Genomic DNA, 22,770 nt, shown 5'->3' on the forward strand with positions numbered 1-22,770 from the left:
CCTCCCTCCCTCCCTCCCTCCCTGCCCTCCCAGGTGTTTGAGCGGCAGGTGATCCGCGAGCAGGTGAACGAGTGCGCCTACCGCCTGGCGCAGGAGGGGCTGCCGCTGGTGCTGCCCTACATCACCAAGCAGCGCCTGGAGCTGCCGGCGCCGCTGCTGCTGGAGCTGCTCAACCACCGCAACCTCATCCTGCCCGGGGGCGGAGAGGGGGACACAACCGAGAAGGGTGAGGGCAGGCCGCGGGGGCGGGTGGCTCGGGTGCGGGTGGCTCGGGTGTGGGGGTGGCGGTCCAGGCCGATGAAGGGGCAGGCGGGGTTGGTGGTTCGGTACGGTAGTCAGTGTGATGGCCTGATGGGCGATGCGGCGGGCGCTTCTGCCTTCGGATTCGGCAGGGCAGGCAGGGTGGGTCGTGGTTCGGGCCGGGCGCGCGAGGCAGGCGACTCCATCAGAGGGCTGGGTCACAGCACGTCGGAACCACTACTCCCTCACCCACGCTCCATCCGCCATCCATGCAACACTGCACACACTTTCTTTTTGTTGTTTTTTAACAACACGCACACGCACGCACACACTGTCTTACTTGCTGCAGGCGCTCCCAAGGGCGTGAAGCCGGTGCTGTCGGACCCCGCCGTGCTGGCCGCCCTGGAGCCGCTCAAGCTGGGCTGCGTGGTGTGCGAGCTCGCCGCCGCTGACGCCCGCGCGCTCGGGTTCGCCGCGCCCGCACACGCCACCGCCAGCGACGCGCGCGCCCTGGCGGAGAGCGGCGCCGCCGCCGCGGCGGCAGCGGCGGCCGCTGCCGCGGCTGCGCCGTCTGGCGACGGGGCGGCGGAGGTGACGGGTGGCCTGGCAGCAAACGCGCCGCTGGCGGTGGTGGCATGGAAGGGCAAGGCCAGCCTGGCCATCATGGTCGAGAAGGCGGAGTGCCTGCAGATGATTGACAAGCTGAGTTCCGAGCTGCAGAAGCAGAAGGAGATCATGGCTTCGTCGTAACGCTTCATGTATAAAAGACTTCGCCTGACGGGTTTGAATTTGTTGACCATTTTGACTAGTGCCATTGACCGATACTGTTTGTGCCATCACCATTTCGATGTCTGGGTAGTTGGACAGCAATCATTGTTGATGTGGTGGCTGTTGAGCTCAAGGCTCGCTACAACAGCTTGAGCTGGTTGCGACACGACAGTCCGCAAGCACTGCCCCCTGACCATGTAAGAATCAAGAGGTGTGCGTAAAGATTATCTAGCAATGCCGCTTGGACAGGGCAGCAGTACCGTACTAGTTGGCAGTAGCCCGCGCCTCCAGCCAGCTCCAGCAGCTGAGGGGTCGCTGGTCGCATCCCTGGACTCGAGCGCTGAAGGCGGGCACAGTCGTGGGCACAGTCGGGGCAGCTGAATTGCAAAGGCAGAGCACTGCGAGGTGTGCGAGACGGAGGTGCTGCGCTGCATGGGTGCGCTTGATGGTACACCGTGAACTGTCAAGTAAGCGGCTGAGCCTCCATGCAACAACGGCCCGCACAGTTAGAACTCTCAGAAGCTATACACAGCGAGCCCCCGAGGAGGTCCTCAAGCCAGCTCAAGCAGTGCTTGGACCCGAGTGACTGCTTCCCAGGGCAGCGTTTTGGTTGATGTTTCATGACTGCCCAGCTGGCCAACTCTGCCGCCTCTGCGGCTGTGCGCCTCCGCCTTGCCGCAGTGGCTCTACGACACCGCGCGCATTCAGTTTCGTGTTACTTACCGCCGCCGTGCACACCGCCGACTGGCGCAGCACGCTGCTGAACCCGCAACGCGGGGACCTACCACCCTGTCCCACCACACACCCAGCGCCGGCACCACCGCAAGGGTTTCTGTGGTCGCACGCTCAACGCAGAGCACACATCTATCCACACGCACGCCGAGCACCCAGCAGCACGCGTTCCCGATATCCCCACAGTAATAACGTGCAGCTCCCGCCCCCAGCCCCCAGCCCCACCCCAGCACAGGGCTCCTATCTTCAGACATTAATCGGCCATTTTGGCCGTTTCCTAGACATTCCTCCCGGGGGCTAATGTCTGAAGCGAGACTCGTCTCGGCGAGACACACAAGCCGACTCGGCTGCTGCTGAGCCCACACACGCCCGAGGTGGGTCTGGATGCCGCCTCCTGCAGCCCTCAACCACCTGGCACCCCGCGGACATCCCCGTCACCAGTGCCGTGCCCCACATCCACACCCACGCTGACCCCAGCCGCCGCCACTGCCGCAGCCGCCACCACTGTTGTTGACGATGCTCTAAGAAACTAAATGCAACCGGCGCCACTGCCACAGCCGTCTGCTGCCGCCGCCAGTGCCGCCATCATCAAGGTGCGCTGTGAGTCCAAGTGCGCCTCGTGCCGCGCCAGCTCACGCTTCAGCTCGTCCACCACCTCCCGGAGCACAAGCCCGGCCTGTGCGCCCGCCGCCGCGACCTTAGCCGCTTGCTGCTCCTGCTCTTGCGGCTGCGGCGGCTCCTGCTGCTGCAGCGGCTGCTGCTCGCTTTCAGTATTCATGCCCTGCCTCCGGTCCTGGCCCTGGCGCTGGCACTTTTCAACGCCACCTTCACCTTCACCACCACCACCACCACCACCACCACCACCACCACCACCACCACCACCACCACCACCACCACCACCACCACCACCACCACCACCACCACCTTCACCATCACCATCACCACCACCTTTACCTTCACCATCACCGCCGCCACCACCACCGCCACTGCCCTGCTCCAGCACGGCGCGCAGTGCCGGGTGCAGCACCCCTCGCAGCGACTGCAGCTCCACAAGGAAGTGGCGGCTATGATCGGCACGCACCGAGCAGTAGCCGGCGTCGAGCACCTCCCGCGTTGATGTAATCGCAGCCGCTGCGCACTCCTGCGTGGTGGGCTGCTGGTGCTGGTGGTGCTGGTGGTGCTGGTGGTGCTGGTGGTGTTGGTGCTGGCGTTGGGCACCGCCACTGCCGGCGTCAATGGGGCCTGTTGGAGTGCCGCAGTGCGAGTGGGCGGCGCGCACCATGCTTGCGTACAGGTCCGCCAGGCTCTGTGTTGGGCAGGAGATACGGTAGAGGGGCGTGCTTCAGGTGCCTATCGCCTATCGGTGACATACTTAACAAGCGAACTTAGCAAAGGCCCCGAGGCTTTTGCGCTGCAGGCCGGCACTTCCCCAGCAGAGGCTGTAGCACCACTGTGGTGCAGCCTCCGCCCCTCACCCTCACTCTGCGGCCATTGGCAGTGTGACGCGACACAGCCACAGTCTCGCCTACCCTCCTGGTCGTCTGGTAGTGGTGCAGGTGAGCATGCAGCATGCGCGTCAGCACCGGTAGCAGCGATGCCGGCAGCCCACCCTGCCGGCCCCGCCACTCAACCGCGGCAGCGCCAGCTGCAGCTGCCTCCGTGGCTTCTACGGCGTCTGCGGCGGCGGCGTCAGCGGCAGCAACAATGGTATGGTACCGGTCATGAAGCCCGGTCAGACATGTCTGGTAGTGTAGGTTGTGGCCGTACATGGCGTGTACGGCCAACGGTACCACCGCCGTCAACAGACCGGCGCCGCCGCCACCGCCCGCAGCAGTGGCGTGCGCTGCCACAGGCTGAAGTTGCAGCAGCGGCGGCAGTCGCGGTTGGTGTGTTTGTTGGTGCTGAACCAACATCTGCCGATGTACCTCAGTCAACGGGACATAGCCAACGCCTGTTAGTGGCGTAGCCGTGGCCGTGGCCGTGGCCGTGGCCGTGGCCGTGGCCGTGGCCGTGGCCGTGGCCGTGGCCGTGGCCGTGGCCGTGCACGGCCACGTGGCAATGGCAGCGGCCGTGACAGTGGCAGTAGCAGGCTGTAGGCCCTGTGGTGCAGCTCCACTCAAGCGGACGGACGCCCCCCGGGCAGCCATCACCGCCGCCGCTGGCGCTGCTGGCGCTTCCTCCGCTGGACGGGACGCGCTACGCCCAGCTGATGATTGACGCCGGGGCTGCAGCCGCTGCGCAGGTGCAGCAGCTGGGGCAGCAGCAGCGGCAGGAGGGGGGCGAGGTGGCCGCGGCTGCGGGGCCTGCCGCGCCGGCACCGGCTGTTGCTGCTGTTGCTGCTGCAGCTGCCAGATCTGCCCCAGCACCCAGCTGGAGGGCCTGCAGCGGCCGGGCAGCAGCGCCGCGAGCGTGATGTTGAAGGGTGCCAGGTGCCCACGCCGGCCGCCGCACTGGCCGCACACGCCAGCGGCATCAGGTGCGCCTGCGCCTGCTCCTGTGCCTGCACACTCGGTTGTGTGGCTGCAGCAGCAGCAGCTGTTGCCGCGCGGTGTCCCAATGGCCGCCCCCACCCCGCCAGCTCCACCAGTGCTGCCCGCAGCCCCGCCGGTCGCTGCCTGAACCCCGCCACGCCCGCCACCCCCACTGCCTCCATCGCCGCTGCCGCATTTACCGCCTATGCCTCCAGCCTGGCCGCCCCCGGGTCCGTCCTGCCGGCGGCCCTCCCGCCCATCCCAGAGGCGCTGAGCCACGTCAGCGGAGGTGCAAGTGCCTGCAGGGGTGCCCGGAGGCACCGACCGCGAGAAGGCTGCCCAGCACTGGTCCGCCCATGCAAACACGCCGGCCACTGCCGAGGGGTCGTCAACATCAACGGCCGCAACAGCAGCCGCTGGCTGGCCTCGACCGCCGTTGCTGCTGCGGGTGCGAAGGCGAATGCGAATGCGGGTGCGGGAGTCAGTGCCGCCGCCCGCGAACGCGGCGACGCCTGCTGCAGGGCGGTCGCTCGCGGCGCCGCGGTTCCTCGGGAGTCGAGGCCCCGCCAGCAGCAGCAGCTGTACCGCCGTGGCGCCCAAGGCGCCCGCCTGCTGGGCCTGCTGGGCCTGGGCCTGGGCCTGTTGGGCTGCGCTCATTCCCGCCTTCGCGCCCTGACCCACGGGGCTTGCCCCCCTCTCTTTTCAAAGCGAGGATTACTGGAGGGGACTTTTGGGTCACATGCTGTGCCTGGGAATTTTGTCGGGTGATTTCCTGGGCGGAGGGAGATAAGGGAAGGGGGAGGAGGTCAGGAGGGGTGTGGGATTGGCGCCGGGATGAATAACTCCAAACTCCGACTGCTGAGGTCACCAAAGGCACGTCACATTTAGTGCTAGCTGTTAGAGCTCACCCTTGTCCTTGTCGCGTGTTTGTAAACGTAGGTTTAAAGCTGCCAAAGCTGCGGAGCTGAACATTGATTATTTCTAGCCGTATCTAAGGTATCGCTTACATGCAGCGTTAACAGTATGCGACAGCAAGCAGGCATGTTACTGGGCGAGGCGGTCGCGTCGACAAGCGGAAGAGCATCACCGGTGAGTGCACGTCTTGTGTGCGCGATCTATGCAGCTTCGCCTGAAAGACGGAACATCGGTCCCTAATGCAGGCTTTGCAGCTTATCATCCAGCGGACTCTTTCGCTGGTTGCCAGCGGCATCCCCTCGCCTCGCGCCGATGTCGCGCTGCAGCTCAGCACACCCCACGGCGGGCACATCAACCGCATGATCAACACCTCTGAAAGCATTGTGGAACTGGACAGCATCCTGTACCGCTTCAGGAAGCGGCTCAGACCGGCCAACATCGGCGCGGCAGCGATGCGCCTGGAGCACCTCAACCGGTGGGTGCCGCGTTCACTGCTGGTGGCGCTGCTGACGCACGTTTGGGCGCGTGCTGGGATGAGGTGTGACATGGGGCAGCGTGATGGCAGCAGCAGAGACAGCAGCAAGCAGGAGGGTGAGGGGGTGGCATACCCAGCATCCGCCCACAAACGTGGTGTGCGCGCGTGTCCGCGTGCATGTCCTGGAGCTCTCCTGGCCCACTCTTCTTACCCCCTCCCCCCACCTCCTAGCCCACCTTCCTGCCTCTCCTGCCACCATCCATTCCACCCTGACGGCCCCTCCTCCCTACACGACTCTTCATCCTCCACCCACTTCTCGTCCCTAACCACGCCCCCCCTCCCCCAAAACCCCGCAGTCTGGAGCGGCGCACGCCCTACGCGCTGAGAGTTCAGCGGGTGGCGGCGGAGCTGCAGAAGTACGTGGCCACCTACACAGACCGTCTGGCGCTGACACAGGTGCGCGAGCCGGCGGGGCGGGAGCGGGCGGCGGGTGTTAGGCGGAGCTGCGGGGGCTCCGGCTTGCAGCGCTGGGCTGCTGCACTGCACGGGCGGTGGCGGGTTGATGGGCCGGCAAGCAGGTGGTCGGGCGAGCGGGTCTGGGGGCCATCCGGATGTTGGGCCGGGCCGGTGGGGGCTACGGGGCACCAAACCCAGTGGGGCCACGGCACGCAGCCGGTGCCGGTGCCGGTGCCGGTGCCGGTGCCGGTGCCGGCCCGCCTGTGAGGCTGTGACAGCACACCTGCTAAGCTCGCAGGCACCCACCCGGCACGAGCATCCCGCTGCCCTCCTTCGCCACTCCCCTGTCAATCGCACCACTAACACCAGCACACCAACACCAACACCACCCTTGTCCGCCCTGCAGGCTGCCAACGTGCTCCGCGGGCTGAGTGCGGTGCGGCACCGGCTGCCGCCGGAGCTGGTGCTGCGGCTGGCGGCGGGCGCGGTGGCGGACGGCGGCGCGGCGCTGCGGCTGGCCCCGGACGTGGATGTGCGCGACCTGTGCTTCGGACTGGCGGGGCAGGTGTGTGCGTGTGCATTGGAGAGGTTGCGTGCGTATGCTGTGCGTGCTAAGAACACGAAATCGGAGTGCGTGGCTTGTGTGTGTATTGGAGAGCACAAGGGGAGGGAGTGATGCGTGTGCGTACACACGTGCGTTTTTTGAGGTACCTGCCAGTGCTACGTCGCGGCGCCACTGGGAAAATCCTTTGTGCGCGAGTGTGTACGTGTACGATATGGATGTGCGCCGGTGGGAGGTCACCTACCGATATCCACGTCATGACAGCGTAGACGAGGACACTGACCGTGACCGCAGCCGACCCCACCACCAACCGGGTCCGACCTTTGGGCGCGACACTCTAGTCGCCCACCATAACTTGTGCCCCTGTCTGCCTGTCTGCCATCATCACCTCTTCTCACAGGGCTTCAACAACACGGCCTTCTGGGCGCGCCTGTGCGCCGCGGTGCTGCCGCGCCTGCGCTCCTTCGACCCCAACACCCTGCCCGCCCTAGTCACAGCGCTGCAGGCCGCACAGCAGCTGCCTGCGCCCGCCTCCGCCTCCGCCTCCTCCGGGTCAGCAGGGTCGGCAGTAGCGGCGGCGGCTGGCGGGTCGACGCCGCAGGCTGCGGTGGCGGCGGAGGCTCTGCGGCTGCTGTCGAGGAGCGAGACGCTGGCGGCGCTGGCCCCCGCGCGGCTGGCGGACGCGGCGTCGCTGTTGGCGGGGCTGGGCCCGGCGCTGGGCGTGGCGGTGGATGCGCGGCTCGTGGAGGCGGTGCAGGTGGGTTTGTGGCGGCGGTGTGGCGGCTTGGATGTGGGACATGTGTGTGGAGGGTTGGGGCTGTGTGCGTGTGAAGGAGTGGGGGCAGGTTGCGTCGATGGGTGGGTGGGATGAGGGGGTGGCGGCGTCGGCAGGCCGCGGGAGATGGGCGTGCTGCGGCTGTCAGGGCCGTGTGGGGGAGGCTGTTGACTGCCGCCGGCCTGTCGACTGCCGCAGGCGTGGGTGCCCTGCGGCCCAACTGCTTGTGCTGTCACCGTGCCACGAGCCCGCCCGCATTCAGCCGCACGCACTTACGCATACACCTTACCGCCTTACCACCTTCCACGCAACTGCCTTGCAGACCGCCACCGCCCGTGCGCTGCCCAGCCTCAGCCCCAACCAGCTGCCGGGCCTCCTGCTGGCGGTGGCGGCACTGCGCCGCGCGGCCGCCCCTGCGGAGGCCGCCGCCGCGGCCGCCGCAACCGCGCCGCAGCAGCAACTGCCGGCGGCGCTGCTGGCGACGGCGCTGCCGCACCTGTCTGCCGGCGCCGTCACAATGGACCTGACGGCAGTGATGCGGGCAGCGCGGCTGCTGGCGCCGCACGCGGCGGAGCCGGCCGCCGCCGACACGCTCGTGCGGCTGGCGCGGCGCACGCTGCTGCTGCTGCCGGCCCCCGGCAGTAGCACCGGCGGCCCAACTGGCAGCGCGAGCGGCAGTAGCAGCAGCAATGGGGAGGGCCTAGTGACGCTGAGCCGGGTGCCTCGCGGCGGCCAGGCGGCGGGGGCGGTGCTTGCGGCAGCGGCGCCGGCGGGCCAGCTCCAGGGGCGCACGGCGGGCGCGGTCGAGGGCGTGGCGCGGGCGTTTGCGGCGGCGGCTCCCGCGGTGGCGCCGCAGCCGGCGCTGGTGGGTGAGCTGGCGGCGCGGCTGGCGGCGGCGGGCGAGGCGGCTGCGGCGCGGGGGCTGTTGGACGAGGCGCAGCTGGCGTCATTGGGCCGGAGCGTGGAGGTGCTGGCGGCGGCGGGTGCGGCCAAGAGCGGGTGACAGCACTGGGGTGACAGGGGGCACGCGGGCCACAGGAGGCAGAGTGTGGCAGGGGCGGCGGGGTGGGGCATAGGAGATGTCTGGAGCGGCTGTGGGCAGTGCAGCCGCTTTCGGCCTTTCGCAATCGTTGTGGCGTTTCTGGTGGTGCCGTGGCAGGGCTTGGCTGGAGCAACTGGCGATGCCTGAACTTGGGGGGCCCCGGCTGTGCGCTGTATTCGAGACTGTGCTGGCGGACTCAGGCCCATGCGTTTGACGCGTTGTGGGTCAACAGCATGACGTACGGGGCGACGAGGGGCATCCACATGGAGGCTGGTGGCGATGATGGAGAATGGTACGCGTGACTGGCAACTGATGCGATGAAGCTGAGGACGCAACGTATGCTGTAAGTTCTGGGACATGTAGAGGGCAACCTTCACCGTGTGCTGCAGCACGCTCTCCTATTGGATAGGACGCGCCTCGCCTCGGATGCTCCCGGTCGAGGGCGAGGGCAGGCTGGTAATGCATACAGTTGCAATACTCGTTACACGGCGCCTCAACGCCACTTATAAAGAATTCACTTTCCCCAGGCGAGCTTTGCAGCACGCCCACCTGGCCAGCACAGTTAACACCGCGCGCTATGCAGCGAAGCAGAGCGAAGCTCACTGCCGTGCCTGCGCCTGCTCGCCAACCATGTAAACGCCGCCCGGCAGCAGTTTAACGAAGGCACGCAGGCACTCGCCCCACCCGCACGGCCTAATCGTTCAGAAGCAGTCGCCACAGCCTTGGCACCTAGCGCCCCACACACAACCAATTAGGGCCCCCGGAGCGAATGACGCGACCATGTGCAGGTGACACGGCCTCACCCACTTATGTACGGCACACCCTGCGGAGGAATGCGAACGCCGAGTGCGGCACCTTAATGTGTTGTACCATGGGGACGCCCAAGCCATTCATCTCGGCGCACACGCCTGCCTTTCCACCGCCTCACACCCGCGGGACCTCCAACGCCCGCCTCCCCCTTATCAGCTGCACGCGACGCCCAGCGCCTTCGTAGTTACGAAAATTACGTCCCCGCTGTAATCGCTGGCATAGTGGGACACACAAATTACTGCTTGCAGAGAGTTAAGGGTACACACCACGGCGTATGCCAAGATACGCTTCTTGGCATGACGCACTGCGGTAATAAGAAATTACTAGGGGGAGTTTCCAGCACTAGCGCAGCAGCACCATTCGCACAACGCCTCCGGCGCTACCACACACGCACACGCACACGCACGCACACATATACACACGCACACACACACACACACACACACACGCACACACACACACACACACACACACACACACACACACACACACACACACACACACACAAAACACACTGCAAACCGAGCACTGGCCATGTCAAGCGCCACCTCAGCCTTTGCCGCGTGCCGCCCCTCCAACACACGGCCCTGCGCGCGCCTTGCCTCGCCCCCATATAGACGCCCATTCAGCCCATCACAAAAAGTTCTGCCCGGCCCTTGAAACTTAGCAGCCTCTCGAATGACAACATTTCTTCCCATGCTTGCGTCTGAATTGCGAAAAGTCGCTGGAACAGCACACCTGCGGGCGCCAGCCAGCTATATTAAAACCTGCGCACTCCTGCAGTTAGTTAGGGCACTTGAGCCAGGCCAAGTGCAAAAGTCTTGCAACTTCAGAAGTCGGTGCATGCGCCTTGTACACGTAATTCCAGCCATCACGGCGGGAGACAAGTCAAATCAACGGTGCTGTAACGCCACTCTCACCACCCGCGGGAGACGCTGCAAGGAACACCTCAGACTGCGCCTCCATCCCATGGCTTTGCCTTCCAGAAACGAGCGCCTTGAACCTACATACCCTCTCCTCGGTCAGTCATTTCCACCCTCTGGCATCTTCCCTTGACCTCGACCCCGCGGCCATTCACTTTCTCTTTGTCTCTCGTCTGCTTCATACAAAGCTCTTGCTACTTCAGAAATGCAGTCATTCACTTAAGTAAGGATGAAATGCTAGTGCCTCAGGGCACCCTCACAAATGCAGGCCTGCGCGGCGCAAGCTTAACTCGTACATTCTACGCATCACGCATGAAGACACAATGTGGCAGCAACAGCGCCTTAGGGAATTACGAGCCACGCACACCTTGCGCTCCCGCTGTCACCGCCCCCACAATCTTAAGCACACGTGCTCACACAGCAACACAGCCTGAACGCGGGCAGGGAAAGGGAACACGGAATCCAGCCACACGTGCCTCAGCGGCGCGCAACCCTATGAACCCACACCTCACTTGTTTAAAAGCCTGTCCCGAGGCCTGGAGCCCCGTCATACATAAGCACGAGTCAACGCGAGCGCATTCCACTTGCATAGGCAGCTGCGCCCAAAGCGCCATGGAAAGCCGCCGCCCACTCGTGCCTCACAGCTCGCAGCCCTCAGCTCACAGCCGCAGCCGCAGTTCGTTCAGGCGCGCAAGCATGCCCGCCAGCCCACCGCCGGTGCGCCCGCCGCTGGTGCCATTGCAGCCGCCGCCGGCGTGGTCACCAGAGCCCCTTGTCGCCGCCGCCTCTGCAGCCGCCGCGGCCGCCACCAGCTCACACATGCGCTGCTCTCCGCGGCCCCTGGCTGCGGCGCTGCCGTCGCCACCTGCGGATGTACTCGCGCCGCTGCCCGCCGCAGAGGCGGCCGCCGCAGCCTCCAGCAGCCGCCGCAGCGTCACCGCCGACTGGCCGTTGGCGTTGCTTGCAGCCGCAGCCTGCTCCTGCTGGGGCTGCTGGGGCTGCTGCGGCTGCCCGGCACCGTCCGCGTCAGCTCGAGGGGCGGGCGGCACAAGGCCGCGCTTGCTCGCCACAGCCGCCAGCGACGCAACCAGCAACGCATCCCGAATGGCCGCGCGGCCCGAGGCGGCACGGAATGCAGCCATCCCGCAGCTGGCGCCACTGCTGCCGCCATCACTGATGCCACCGTCCATGCGGCCACTTCCATCGCTGCTGCTGCGGGGGCGGACCGCTTGGGCAGTTACAGCGCTGTTGGGCGCCGCCGGCTGCGGCTGGGTACTCAGATGCTGCGGCTGCAGAGGCAGCGGCGGCGCGGCCCCGGTGGGGCCACCACCGGTGCTGACGCCGCCGGCAGGGCAGTAGCTGTAGCGGCGCATGCGCGCGGCGGCGGTGCGCTGGGCCACCTCTGCGGCAGAGGACGCAACACGGGTGGGCGCGGCGGCGGCGACAGAGGCGGCGGCGGTGGCATCACCAGGAGCCACGTCCTGATGCGGCTGGCGCGGCTGCATGGCCTGCATCGGCTGCGGCCAGTGCGCTGGCGCCGCCGGCAGCAGGCCACCCGGGTGCTGCTGCTGGTGGTGGTGCAGGTGCCAGGGCAGTGCCTGATGCGGCAGCGGCTGCGGCAGCGGCTCAGCCCCTGGCGCCGCACGCACGCGGCCTGCCGCCTGAGACCGCGAGGCAGCCGCCGCTGCAGCCGCCGCCTCGGCGCCCGCTGCCTCCGCCTCCGCCGCCGGTGAGGCCACAGTCCAGCGGCGGCGCAGCACGTAGCCGCCGGGGGGGCCCGCCGCGCCCGGAGGGCAGTGGGCCAGCGGGTGCGGGTGCGGGTAGGGGTAGGGGCTCGGGTATGGGTAGGGGTAGCCTGCCGGCGGCGCGGTTGGAGGCGCGTGCTTGGAGGCCGCCCCATCGCCCCGCGCAGACGCGTGCCGCGACTGGGCCTGGGCCGTGTCTTGGGCCGGGTCTTGCGAGTGGTGCGATGGCCCGGCCTCAGCAGAGGGCGAGCACGGCTGGCTGGGGCGGCTGGACGGGGCAGAGGCCTGGGGCTGAGGCTGGGGCTGGTACGGGTAGGGGTAGGCGTACGGGTGCGCACAGTGCGAGTGCACTGGGTGCGCGTACGGGTGCGCGTAGGGGTGGTGGTGGTAGGCATGGGGGTGGGGGTGGGGGTACGGGTACGGGTAGGCGTAGGGGTGCGGGTGGCCGCCGTAGGGGTAAGCGCCGTAGGCGACGTGCCCGCCGGCAGGTGGGTAGCCGTGTGGCGGCAGCGGCGCGCGACCGTGCCGCATGCAGGGTGCCGCCGTGGCGGCCGCGGCGGCGCCATGCAATATGGCTTCGCCTGCAGCAGCAGCACCACCACCAGGGCCAGCGGCTGCCGCGGCTGCGGCCGCCGCGGCTGCGGCGTGCTGCGCGATCACACCCGCGGGCAGGCTGGTCGTGCGCACGACACGGCCCTCGACAACCAGCACCCCGCTGTGCGCCTGCGCTTGCGGCTGCTGGTGCCGCTGCAGCGGCTGCTGCGCCAGCGCCATCGCGGCCGCACTGCCGCCGCCCGAGTGGCGCCGGACAGGGCCGCCGGCACCCGCCGCCGCTGGCTGTGCACCCCCCCAGCCCCACAGCAGCGCGTCGACCGACACCGGCGGCGGCAGCACGGCCACGGCCGGGTAAGAGGACGCCTGCGGCGGCGGCGCCGCCGCTTTTGATGCCGTGTCCGTATACGAGGCAGCAGCAGTAGCAGTAGCAGTAGCAGCGGCGGCGGCGGCGGCGGCACGCATGGCGCAGGGCGTATTGTCGCACGTGGCATCGCCGTGCTGCTGCGGCTGCGACTGCCCCTTCCTAGCTCCCAGATCCATCGCCACCGCCTGATCGGGCTGCCGCACCTGCACCTGCCGCTGCGGCGGCGAGGGCGGCGGAGGCATCAGCGCCGCCGCCTCCTCACCTGGCGGCGCGCCACCAGTGCTGCGGCGGAAGCAGCGGCGCGCAGGCGACGGCAGTTCAGCGCCAGCACCGCCCGGCGAACAGGCCGAGTTCGTCAGCTCCATGGCATCCGGGCCACGAGCCGGAGACGCCAGTACGGCCGCCGCCGAGCAGCAGCCCCCGCGGCCACTGCACGGCTGGGTGCAGCTGCAGGCGCCAGGCGCCGGCGCGTCCGCTGCCGCGGCCGCAGTAGCAGCAGCAGTAGCGCCGCCAGAAGGCGAGTACGGCGGGGTGGCAGGTGCCAGCAGGCAGCCGCCGGATGTAGCAGCTGACTCTCCAGCCTTGGCGCTGCTACTGCCAACCCTGCAGTCGCCAGTATCGGCGGCCGTGGGGGCAGCGGCTGCCGCCGGCACATGTTTGGCCGAAGCCGGAGACGCCAGAGCCAGGGCCGCGACGTGTGGCGGCGGCGGCGGGGGCAGCAGCGAGGCATACGTGTGCAGCTGTTGATGCTGTGCCTGTTGCTCCTGCAGCTTGTACTGCAGCTTGTGCGGCTGCTTGGCGTCCGCTTGGTGGTCTTGCTGCTGCTGCTGCTCGTGGTGGTGGTGGTGCTGCAGCATTCCGCCGACGCTGCTGCGACCCAGCTTCATGTGTACAGCGGCGGAACCGCTGGTGCTGCCGCTGCCGGTGCGCCGCACCGGCATGGATCCAGCAGCCTGGGGCGCCAGCGCCGTGTCCAGCACGAACGCCGCCGCGCCCGAGCCGATGCCGGTACCGGGGGCGCCGAACGCAGCCGCCGCCAGCTCGGCCGTGGGCGTCTCGCGCGCGGGCGTGGCCGGCTGGCTGCTGCCCGTGTTGAGCAGCGATGCCATTGCGGAGCCGCCGCCGCCACCACCACCACCGAGGTGATGATAGCCGCCGCCGTGGCTGCCGCTGGCGAGGGCGTAGCCATGGCAGGCGGCGGCCGCAGTGCTGAGGGCAACCATGTCGACGGACGTGCGGCGGGAGGTGATGATGGCAGGCAGGCCGGGCAGGCCGGGCAGCTGCTGGGCGCTGCCGAGGGCAGCAGCGGCGCTGCCAGCCACGTGCGGAGCGTGCGCGGCGGTGGCGGCAGACGCCAGGGAGCCGCCCTCCCTGAAGAGCGGCGGCGTGGGCACCTCGGAAAGAGCCGCCAGCGGCGGTTGCGGCTTCTGGAAGAATGCTGCTGTTGCTGTTTGTTGTTGTAATGCCGCGGCACAGGCGTGTGTGGCCGGCTGTGCTGGCGCGCCGCCGGTTGAGGCGCGCTTACTGCGCGGCGGCAGCAGCAAGTGGCAGTCGTCGTCGCCACCGCCGTCAGCCGCAGCGCCGCCTGTTAGCTCACATCCCTGTGGCCCACAGGGCGCTGGAAACTGCAACACCTGCGAAAAGGTAGCAGTTAATATGTCAGACCCACGTTGCTCCAATGTGCTAGATGAAGGCGCTGTGGCGAGGAGGGCAGGGTGTCAGACGGTTTCCGCAAGAAAGCGCACACCGGCGTTGGCCCGCCACGCGGCGCCCACCCATGGAAAGCGCACCTGCGCATCTTCGAGCTCCGTGACCCGGCTGCGCTTGACGCCGCAGTCGTGCAAGCGCCGGTCTGCCTCAATTGTATCGCAAGCGGACAGTAGCGCGAGGAGCCCGTCTTTCTGGCTGCGCATGGTTGCAGGTTGAAGACTCAAGCTGGCGGGTCCGCGCTGGGAAGATGCCCTGTATGTTTAAGGTCATTGAACATTATGCTACTGGGCAGGGGCAACACTTGACACTTCTGTTCTGCTGCTCACGCTCGAATGGCAGTTTGCACTCCTTGCGCCTGCCCCAAACCGTCCCAACCCTGCCCTTATTCCCAGTACACGGAGCTGATGTGAGCCTTCCTTGGTGAACCTCCTCCCAAGAGAGCTGCCGGAAAGCGTGGCGTCGGGCGCCGGGCTCGAACTCACTTGCGCGGAGGCGTCAGCTCTTACATGCAGCTCCAGCCAGAGCCTCGTATGTATAGGAGCGATGCTAGCCTCCACCCGGGACAGCGAAGGAACGTCGAAGGGAATAATTGAAAGACTGCCGTGGCCGTCTACGTGGCGAAGTTGAAGTTGTGCTGTGTCACGTTGAATAGAGTTAAGCCGCGCTGCACATCGAGTTTGCTTCTGTGCAGCGTACTCCGCCAGTAGCAGGCCGGCGGGCTGGGCTAGCGCCGAAGTGAACCGAAGTTGAACCCAGGGCTTGCCAAGCTCAGCGCAAATATACGATTATGGCCCCTGCTCCAGCCGGTTCACTGGCATTGCTTTCACACAAAGGAGCGGTAATAGAGCAGCGTGAAAGCGAGTTCGTAGTAGTGTTGTCATTGCGGTTGGGGGGTATCCGGTGGCATTCGAGCCACGCACCCGCCTAAGAAGCGGGCCACAATGCAGCGTTTGCTGCTAGGTACTTGCAGTGTTTGTTCACGATGACATCGTGTGGAACGCGACACAAGGTAGAGGTTTATCGACACCACCGGCGCATGACTCGAGCTGATGCTGCTGAGGCTGCACCTGCTATATGCGGCAGGGCACAAAAACCATCACTTAAAGAAAAATCGAGGATAGATAATGTGCAATATGGGGGCGGCCTCGGTGGGGCCCGCTGCGACGACGACGCGTCAGACGGCTCGGGTAGTCTCGGGTTGAGGCTGCGATCCTCGCAGCTGTTTGTTCCGCCGACGCATTTCCGCATATTAAAGGCATTCTAGCTGGAGGCACTTACAAGGGGCACACATGGAGAAGGAGGGTGAGGGGGGCGGGGGGAGCGGGTGGGCGGAACCAGTGCCACTGCGTTGTCTGCGCTGAGGCGTCACAATCCACGCCACGGCGCCACGTCACCGAGGTGCACTGCTCTGCGTTAAAGCTCGGCTGCAGCTGTTTATTGGGTTGTATATGGAGATGCCCCATTAGAGCTCGCCGCGCCTGGCTTTCGGCTGTTTCCGGCAGTTAGCTCGCTCATCGCCGAAACGAGAAGCTCTGCTCTCCAGCGCCAAACCGGCCACAAGACCAATAGAAATTGCTTACAAAGCATAAACACAGTATACTGCCCTGAAACGCTTGACAATCGACCACAACTCAGGAAGGTTTAGACGTTCAGCCCACATGGCTTTGTTACCAGGCTGGGACAGCGACGCGGTCATCCCGCGAGGTGAGTTCATTGATGTCAGAGCACGCCCTGGCAACTGACCTTTGAGCGGCCCAAATGGGCGCGCAGGTGTTATCGATGACGAGAAAGCGGACCTACCGCAAGAGCCAAAGGGCTATTTCGCCAGGTTGAGCTCACACAGGTGCGACATATACGGATTACGTAGGAATGTGCAGGAAAGCACAAACTGGGCGCGCGTCGGTTCCGACATAACGCCAGCAGCGCTTTTGCACTTTCCACTGGCGCGCTGCGGTTGCCCGCCGCCCCTCCCCCCCCGCCGTTCCCCAGACTCCCGCACCGCACCGCACCGCACCGCACCGCACCGCACCGCACCGCACCGCACCGCACCGCACCGCACCGCACCGCACCGCACCGCACCGCACCCACAACCCAACACTCCTGCGCGCAGGACGAGCGGTGGCGGAGGCGCCGGCGCAGGGGACGCCCACGGCCCCTCCCTGTCGCGCGCGTCGGCCCCTGTGCACGTGGCGCGCTCCGCCACCATGAGTGCGGCCGCCGCCGCCGCCGCCATCGGCACCAAGGGCATGCCGCCGCCAATGAGCCGAACCAGCTCCATGCCGTACGGCAGCCCAGGTGGGTGTTGGTGTGGGTGTGGGTGTGGGGGAGTACTGGCCGCCACTACTGTCGGGCAGCGCAGGACGTGCCGGGGCTGTGGGCGTGTATGTTGGGGGGTAGCCGTTCATGGGGAAAGGAGGGGTTAAATCACAATTATGAAGTACCGTCGGTATGTGTGTGTGTGTGTGTGTCTGTGTGGTTGGGGGGGGGTGTAGATACCAGCCCAAACTGAACCGAACTGGTGGTGGGGGTGGGGGGTAGGCGGGTGGTTGATGTAGCGCCGCGCGGCCCTGTATCACCGCCGTATCCGAGCCATGCCTGTGACCCTACCTGCCTCCCACCCCCACCCCACCGCCCACGCCGCCGTGTAGGCTCCCACGCCGCCGCCTCGGCCGGGCTGCTGCAGCCCCACAAGTACCAGGTCACCGACTGGGCCTCTGAGCTGGCAACCCTGGGCGGCGGCAAGCACCCGCCCGCCAAAGTGAGCGACTGCGTGACTGTGTGTCAGCATACTGTTGTGAATGCGCGTGGCTGGAGCACAGTATAATGTTGGGACTTGTTGGATGTTGCTAGCCGGTGCGGGTGTGGCAGGCAGGGCCCTGTCCGCGGCACAGGCGCGTGTATTGTTGCTGCTGGGGGGTTGGCTCCGAAGTCCTGGCACCTGCACCGCACCGCCACCACCCACCCTGTAATAACTCACAGGGCGGCGCGCCCGCGGAGCCGCACCAGGGTGGAGGCAAGCACCACGCAGGCGCATGGTGCGTAGCCTGAGGCGCGTTTGCGGGCATGTGCTTGCGACAGCGCGGCGTGCCATGTGGTGGCCTGTGTGCAGGTTGCCCTTGAGACGGCCGGTGTTCACTAACCACCGTTAACCCATCCCATGGATCTGCTGCAACGACCTGTGAACAGCGTGTGGTGTCTTTTTTTGATGCATGGAACCCTTCCTCCTGCGTGCTTGCGGTGCAGGTGGCGCGCCCTGGAGATTGGTCAGCTGAACGAGCGGCCGGAGTTGGAGCCGGCCGGCGGCGGCAAGCACGGCGCCGCGGGCGAACACGCCGCCGGCGCGCACGCCAGCTCTTTCATGCCGCAGCTGCTGCCCAACAAACAGAAGCTGGACTTTGGCGCAGGGGGCGGCGGAGCGGGCGCCAGTGAGGGCGAGCGCATCTGAGTGAGCGGGCGGGCGGGCTGTGGGCGGGGCGGCTGGGTCGCCTTAGCTTGTGGAGACAGTGGACGCGGTGTCATGCCCGAGACGGTCAAGGACGGTAGGTCCCCGCTGTCAAAGAGGCGTAGCCAACCGGTAGGGCCCGGGGTGAGGCGGCGGGACGGAAGGGACGGAAGGGACGGAAGGGGCGGAAGGGAGGCTGCCATGGTGGGTGGAAGCAGCGTGGGGGCGCAGTGGCTGAGATGGCTCCGTGCGGCCGTGCTTGGGAACAGCTCGGTGTTGGCGTGGCCGGCAGTAGAGTGGGGGCCGCGGCGGACTCAGTGATGCGACCTGAGGTGGAATGAGGCGGGGCTTGTCCGCTTTGTCGGTGGGTGCGCGTTGCGAAGGGGCGCTCAGGCTTGTTAGGGGCTGCCCGCCAGTGATCCCTTGGGGCCCAGTGGAACTGCTGGAGGTGCAGGGGGACTGAGGTGGAGGCGGAGGCAGCGCGCGCCGAGACGATGCAGTCGGTTTGTTCCCATGTGTGATGGCGCCTGGGGCGTGATTGGAAGGCGGGGTGCGAAGCCCCAGATGGATGGGGCACTGCTGCGTATTGCTGTTGCGTGTTTGCAATTGGCGCACATATGATAAGCAGGGCGGACTGGCGGTGCATCACACACAGGAACGATTTTGTCACAGCAGTTCAAACAGATCACCCCCTGGTTAGTTCGTGAGGTTGGGGGCCATTGCCTTGTGTTGTTTGTGTTGTTGCCTTGTTGGCGTGGTTTCAACGGTATAGCTTAGGCGCGTGCTGACGGGTATGCGATATAGTGCATGCCGCAAGCAACGCATTAGGTGCCTCACCTGGTTGCATGTGTGGTGACAAGCTCACGAGCCCTACGCACACCCAAGTTGCATATGAAATACTGCGGGTGAATGATGATGCCGCCCAAAGAATGGGTGCGCGGCAGGCTGTAAAGAAACAGGCTGGCTTCGTGTCGCTCGAGCCCCGCTGGCCGCACCTGTAGGCGGTGGCTGTTGTGAGCTGTGGACGCCCCTGCCTGCCCATTGCACCATACATGTCCCACACACGCCTGCACTCACAGTGCAAGCACAGAGCTCTACCAGGCACCAGAACCGCAATTCCATGTCCACTTGTTACACAGGCCAACAACGCACAAATCCCCCAAAGCTCCGTGCCAATGGCACGTGACACCCCAGAGCTCCTTCCCTTTCCCCGCGCGCCCGGTCACGCCCACACATTATCGTGGGGTATCCATCTGCTGCACCACCCAACTGAACTCGACCCACATGAATATGTGCCCTGGCCCCCCGCATTTGGCGGGTGTAGCACACATTGGCGGCCAGCGCCTACACCTGCGCTCGCCGGTACCACCCCTGCTCCCGCCTGCGCAATCACCGCATCTATATCCTCACCTAGAGACGTGCACCTCTTGTCTGTACCCGACCGCCACAACGTAAGAACAACTCCCGCCCTTCTCGACACGCCAGGGAACTCCGACTCACCTCCGACTCATGCAACCCGCACCATGCCACACCCCCACCGCCTGCACACGCCCCTCCCCTCCCCTGCCTGCCACGCGCCACCCGCTACCGGCCCTCCGCCGCCGCCGCCGCCTCCTCGGCGTCCGCCTGGCGCTCCCGCTCCGCCTCCTCCGGCTCCTCGCCCAGCAGCCAGCCCGCCAGCTCGCGCAGCATGCCAAAGCCGTGGAAGCGGGCCAGGTTGCGGAACACGGTGAGCCGCCGCGCCGCCGCCTCGGGGCCGCGCGTGACCACCAGGCCGCCGCCGCACAGCCCGCACAGACTACGCAGGTGGCCGGACGTTACCTGGGGGGGGGGGGTTGGGGTGTAGGGGGGAACGTGCGCGTGTGGGTATGTGTGGGGCGGGCATGGGCGTTCTGAGGCGCGTGGGCTCGTGGCATCACGACACGCACCGACACACCTGCGCCCCCCCCCACACAAACCTGTGAGCCCCGCGCCCCGCCTCGCCCCGCCTTGGGCCCCGAGCAACGCCCCCCGCCCCCCGCCCCCGGGCCGCACCTGCTTGCACTTGACGCACGCCAGGTCCTGTGTCTGGTAGGCCGCCTCCTCCCTCCGCAGCAGCCCCACCAGCCGCCGCTCCAGCCCCGCCGTGTCCAGCTGCTGGCGGCAGGCCCGGCAGCGCCAGTCGTGCTGCGCCAGCGCCTCGTCGCGGCACAGGTCCAGGTCGCGGCAGTCGTTGCAGTAGCTGGGGGCAGCAGCAGGAGGCGGGCGGGGGGGGGGGGCGGGGGCGGGGGTGCCAGGCATGACTCGTTGGGAGAAGGCGATGTTGTTGCGGGGGTGCGGGTAGGTGTGGGTGCGGATGGGGGTGGATGTGTGTGTGTGTGTGGGGGGGGTGGGCGAGTAGTTGGCGGAGGCGGAGCATTGCGCATCCCAACTGCCCCCTCACTCCCTCCCTCTCTCTCTCCCCCACTCTCACCTGCAGATGACGTCGGGCATGACAAAGGGCTGGCACAGCTCCTTGAACTCGGCCTCGGTGCTGAACTCGTTCACGTGCAGCGCCTTGAGCAGCTGCCGCCGCAGCAGCAGCACCGCCTCGCCCACACGCCCGTCCAGCGCCAGCAGGTGGGTGGCCACACGCACGAACGCCAGCGCGGGGTGGCCCAGCTCGTCCTGGGGAGGGCAAAGGGGCGGCGTGGGGCGTGGCGCGGGGCGTGGCGTGGCGTGTTTTGAGGCAGGGACAACATCCATGACGACATGCAGACCAACAGGCAGGCGCTTATTGGCAAGACAGCACAACAGGGCTGAAGTTGATTACGTCTGCCTTTGTGATAGGCCATCACCCCACAGCCCCCCCAACACACACCCAACCCCACACGCACCCACACGCACCCACCCACCCAACCACACACCCACCCACCCACCCACCCACCCACCCACACACTGACACCCACCCACCCACGTCCACCCCCCGCCCTCACCGGCCGCAGGTAGCTGCCCGCCAGCTGCGGGAAGGTCCACTCGGGCGCACTGCCCGGCGTGACGGCGCGCCAGACCGACACGCGGGCCAGCAGCCGCTGAGTGAACACGTCCGCAACCAGGGAGCCCAGGAAGGTGGACTGCGGGGGCGGGGCGTGTGTGTGTGTGTGTGTGTTAAAGAGCACAAGGAAAACGTTGCGCAAAGACAGTGTATGCGATGCAGCAAAGCGACGGTGTGTGTGTGTGTGTGTGTGTGTGTGTGTGTGTGTGTGTGGTAGTTGGACGGGTGGGAAGGTGCATGAAAGGGTGCATAGGCGAGCGATCTGGGAAGGAGGGTATATCCATGGCGAGTGTGGCGAGCCGTCCCTTGCTGATGAGTGAGTGACAAGGCACCTACGTACAGCAGCCCCACCCCACACAGCCCCATTCCCACACAGCCTCGCTCCTTTCCCCGCCAATACAAGCTCCGCCCGCGCACCTGCACCTCCTCCGCGCGCGTGCTGGCCACCGCCGCCTGCGTGCTGCCGCCCTGGCTGGCCGGCACCGCCTGGCTGCCGCCTCCCGCGTCTGCCCCCGCTGCCGCTGCCCCCGCCTGCTGCTGCTGCTGCTGCTGCTGCAGCGCCTTGCGCGCCTCCCTCCAGGGCAGGTACAGGAACTCTGTGAGCAGCAGCACGAGGTCCTGCTGCACCGCCGGCGGCAGGTGTTCCTTAAGGTTCCACACGAACCTGTCCGCGGGGGGCAAAAGCACCGGAGAGAGGCAGGAGGGGCGGAAGTGAGGCGCGAGGCGCGTGGCGCGAGGGAGAGGGTGAAAGGGAGGACGCAGGGGCCAGGCCGTCAGGCGGTGGTAGGGACGTCAGCGGCCCAGCGGGTCAGTTGGCGAGCGGCGGCCCCACTGTACCGCTTTTGCAACGGCTGAACAGCAATAATGCCCTTGTTACCGCAATGCCCACGCACCGCTCAAATCTTTATCCCGCCCGCCCTGTGCCTGCACGTGCTGTGCCCCCCCCAACCGCACACTCACTTGACCACGGGCTCGTCATCCGCCGCCGCCGCCGCATCGCCCTCCTGCCCCGCCTCCTCCTCCGCCGCCGCGGCCGTGCCCGCCCCCGCGCCGGCCTCCGCCAGGCGCCGCCACTCCGCGGGCGCCGCCGCGCTCTCCAGCCCCGCCCAGTTGTATCCGTCGCGGTACATGTAGGCGTGGTACCAGGCGGCGGGGTGCAGGTCCAGCCAGCGGAACAGCTCGCGGCCCTTGAGCGCGTCTAGCAGGAAGCGGGTGTAGCTGAGGTGGTGGCGGTGGGGGAGAGCGTAAGTGTACATGGGTGGGATTGGGTTACATTCATTGAGAAGGAGCGGGTGGATGGGGGTAAGGTGGGTTGGTGGGAGTCCCTGGGGCGGACAGGGCCTGGGTTTCAAGTGTAAAGCGGCGGACCAACATAACCCTCCCACCACCATTACAGAGCTCCCCAGCCGTCGCACGTGAGGCCGCATCTGCACTCACCCCGCCGCCGCGCGCACGTGGCGCTTGCCGGTGCAGATGGTGATGGCGTTGGTGTTGGCGGCCACGATGACCGCCCCCAGGCGCCTCAGCTCGGCGCACAGCTGCAGGAACAGCTTGTGCTGCAGCACCAGCACGGCGCGGTGCAGGCCGGGGTCGTGCAGCGGCGAGGCGGGAGAGGACAGCCAGCGGTACAGGTTCTGGAGCAGCGTGTCCGCGATCCTGCGGGGGGCGTGTGTGTGTGTGTGTGTGTGTGTGTGTGTGTGTGTGTGTGTGTGTGTGTGTGTGTGTGTGTGTGTGGGGTTACATTCATGATTATTTAAGAAGTGAAGGCGTAG

The 22,770-nt window shown here is 66.8% G+C and overlaps 6 protein-coding genes across 6 annotated transcripts in view; 3 read left to right on the forward strand and 3 right to left on the reverse strand.

The window, feature by feature from the left end:
• Nucleotides 1–1,528, forward strand: part of CHLRE_03g179860v5 (uncharacterized protein) — a 7,604-nt gene extending 6,076 nt beyond the window's left edge. The window contains exons 10-11 of the mRNA XM_043061027.1: nucleotides 34–226; nucleotides 590–1,528. Coding sequence (XP_042926156.1) covers nucleotides 34–226; nucleotides 590–990 — 594 coding nt within the window. The 3' untranslated portion in view covers nucleotides 991–1,528. The remainder of the gene's footprint in view (nucleotides 1–33; nucleotides 227–589) is intronic.
• An 82-nt stretch (nucleotides 1,529–1,610) lies between these two features.
• On the reverse strand, nucleotides 1,611–4,926 carry CHLRE_03g179880v5 (uncharacterized protein). The gene is made up of 2 exons (XM_043061028.1): nucleotides 3,270–4,926; nucleotides 1,611–3,046 (listed from the first exon to the last, which is right to left on the reverse strand). The coding sequence occupies exons 1-2, from the start codon at nucleotides 4,866–4,868 to the stop codon at nucleotides 2,270–2,272; spliced, it is 2,376 nt and encodes a 791-aa protein (XP_042926157.1). The 5' UTR covers nucleotides 4,869–4,926; the 3' UTR covers nucleotides 1,611–2,269.
• A 170-nt stretch (nucleotides 4,927–5,096) lies between these two features.
• On the forward strand, nucleotides 5,097–8,898 carry CHLRE_03g179901v5 (uncharacterized protein). The gene is made up of 6 exons (XM_043061029.1): nucleotides 5,097–5,300; nucleotides 5,372–5,601; nucleotides 5,958–6,057; nucleotides 6,464–6,622; nucleotides 7,020–7,376; nucleotides 7,717–8,898. The coding sequence occupies exons 1-6, from the start codon at nucleotides 5,235–5,237 to the stop codon at nucleotides 8,395–8,397; spliced, it is 1,593 nt and encodes a 530-aa protein (XP_042926158.1). The 5' UTR covers nucleotides 5,097–5,234; the 3' UTR covers nucleotides 8,398–8,898.
• Nucleotides 8,899–8,905: 7 nt separating this feature from the next.
• On the reverse strand, nucleotides 8,906–15,636 carry CHLRE_03g179921v5 (uncharacterized protein). Its single transcript, XM_043061030.1, has 3 exons — nucleotides 15,026–15,636; nucleotides 14,624–14,795; nucleotides 8,906–14,467 (listed from the first exon to the last, which is right to left on the reverse strand). The coding sequence occupies exons 2-3, from the start codon at nucleotides 14,744–14,746 to the stop codon at nucleotides 10,829–10,831; spliced, it is 3,762 nt and encodes a 1,253-aa protein (XP_042926159.1). The 5' UTR covers nucleotides 14,747–14,795; nucleotides 15,026–15,636; the 3' UTR covers nucleotides 8,906–10,828.
• A 360-nt stretch (nucleotides 15,637–15,996) lies between these two features.
• Nucleotides 15,997–18,948, forward strand: CHLRE_03g179941v5 (uncharacterized protein). The gene is made up of 6 exons (XM_001703354.2): nucleotides 15,997–16,247; nucleotides 16,314–16,386; nucleotides 16,654–16,838; nucleotides 17,192–17,301; nucleotides 17,523–17,578; nucleotides 17,787–18,948. Exons 1-6 carry the CDS (start codon nucleotides 16,202–16,204, stop codon nucleotides 17,986–17,988), a joined length of 672 nt encoding a protein of 223 aa, XP_001703406.1. The 5' UTR covers nucleotides 15,997–16,201; the 3' UTR covers nucleotides 17,989–18,948.
• Nucleotides 18,949–19,030: 82 nt separating this feature from the next.
• CHLRE_03g179961v5 (uncharacterized protein) overlaps nucleotides 19,031–22,770 on the reverse strand; it is a 20,066-nt gene continuing 16,326 nt past the window's right edge. The window contains exons 33-39 of the mRNA XM_043061031.1: nucleotides 22,436–22,654; nucleotides 21,959–22,216; nucleotides 21,416–21,662; nucleotides 20,940–21,077; nucleotides 20,438–20,631; nucleotides 20,020–20,206; nucleotides 19,031–19,806 (exon numbers count right to left, since the gene is read on the reverse strand). Of these exons, the coding sequence (XP_042926160.1) occupies nucleotides 19,570–19,806; nucleotides 20,020–20,206; nucleotides 20,438–20,631; nucleotides 20,940–21,077; nucleotides 21,416–21,662; nucleotides 21,959–22,216; nucleotides 22,436–22,654 (1,480 nt within the window). The 3' untranslated portion in view covers nucleotides 19,031–19,569. The remainder of the gene's footprint in view (nucleotides 19,807–20,019; nucleotides 20,207–20,437; nucleotides 20,632–20,939; nucleotides 21,078–21,415; nucleotides 21,663–21,958; nucleotides 22,217–22,435; nucleotides 22,655–22,770) is intronic.

The sequence above is a fragment of the Chlamydomonas reinhardtii genome, chromosome 3, assembly GCF_000002595.2.
Source record: "Chlamydomonas reinhardtii strain CC-503 cw92 mt+ chromosome 3, whole genome shotgun sequence".
Lineage (NCBI taxonomy): Eukaryota > Viridiplantae > Chlorophyta > Chlorophyceae > Chlamydomonadales > Chlamydomonadaceae > Chlamydomonas > Chlamydomonas reinhardtii.